The 1,057-nt window shown below is 36.8% G+C and overlaps 1 gene segment (V, D, J or C); it reads right to left on the bottom strand.

Moving 5' to 3' along the window:
- Positions 1-518: 518 nt before the first annotated feature.
- Positions 519-1,036, bottom strand: LOC107084934. The segment is given in 2 exon segments: positions 519-838; positions 985-1,036. Coding segments are annotated over 2 exon segments (372 nt in total).
- Between the last annotated feature and the right edge of the window lie 21 nt (positions 1,037-1,057).

Raw genomic sequence — 1,057 nt, 5'->3', positions numbered from 1 at the left:
CTGTTCAACATTATATAGGTTAATAACCAAGGATTTTTCATCTTTATCTGTGTCAGAGGTAGTTAGTATTAAGAAGACTTTTATAATTATTAAATTATTTGATATTTTAGGAAAACCAGGTTAAAAATATTTACTTTGTTTCTTTCTACAGTATAATAGTTTTTAAACATAATCTAATATCTTATATAGGTTTCAGACCATGTCTTTATAAATAAAACAGTAAAAGAAATGTCACATTCTCATGTTAGCATTATCAATTGTGTTTCCATTCATTCTAGTTAGTTTATTGATTTATTTCTATTATTGTTCAAACTATCTGCTCTGACAGAACATTCAGCTTGAACTTCAGTGTGGTGTTCATAGTTTGATCTACTGCCTCTATAAATGTTGATATATTTTCGAGGAAAAGATATTTAGTTACTCTGTGTGTGTTTAGTGATCTGTGTCAGAGTCTGCTGTGACATTCAGCTGGAGTTTCTGTTCAGTCTGACTGAGGGAGGTTTTTGTACGACTGTTTTTCACTGTGTGAACACGTACTGACTGTTGATGCTATGAAGACTCTGACAGTAGTAAACTCCAGTATCTTCAACCTGAACTCCGCTGATGGTCAGAGTGTAGTCAGAACCAGAACCACTTCCACTGAAACGATCAGGGACTCCAGACTGACGGCTGCTTCCACATCTTATAAGGAGTTTAGGAGCATCTCCTTGTTTCTGAAGGTACCATTGGAAGCAGTAACCTGTACTTGGATTAACTTCACATGTAATAGAGACAGTCTGTCCTGGAACAACAGACTGAGATCCTGGAGTCTGGGTTATAGTGACTTGACCTGATGATCCTAGAAACACAAAATAAAACTAAATTTTCTTGGAGAAAATTTGAGCTTAAAGACATTACATCACCATCCAAACCAAAGCTGGTTGATATTGTATCCTGGGGAACACGGTTACATCTTAAGCCAAAGTTTTCAACAGAGAGTCTCACCCTGAACCAGGAGCTCCAGGATGGTCAGCAGTAGAGTCAGTAACATCATCATTGTGCTGCTGGTGGTTCAGTG

The sequence above is a fragment of the Cyprinodon variegatus genome, unplaced genomic scaffold (assembly GCF_000732505.1).
Source record: "Cyprinodon variegatus isolate N-32 unplaced genomic scaffold, C_variegatus-1.0 Scaffold112, whole genome shotgun sequence".
Taxonomy (NCBI): Eukaryota; Metazoa; Chordata; class Actinopteri; order Cyprinodontiformes; family Cyprinodontidae; genus Cyprinodon; species Cyprinodon variegatus.
This window is presented reverse-complemented; position numbering and strand designations above follow the sequence as displayed.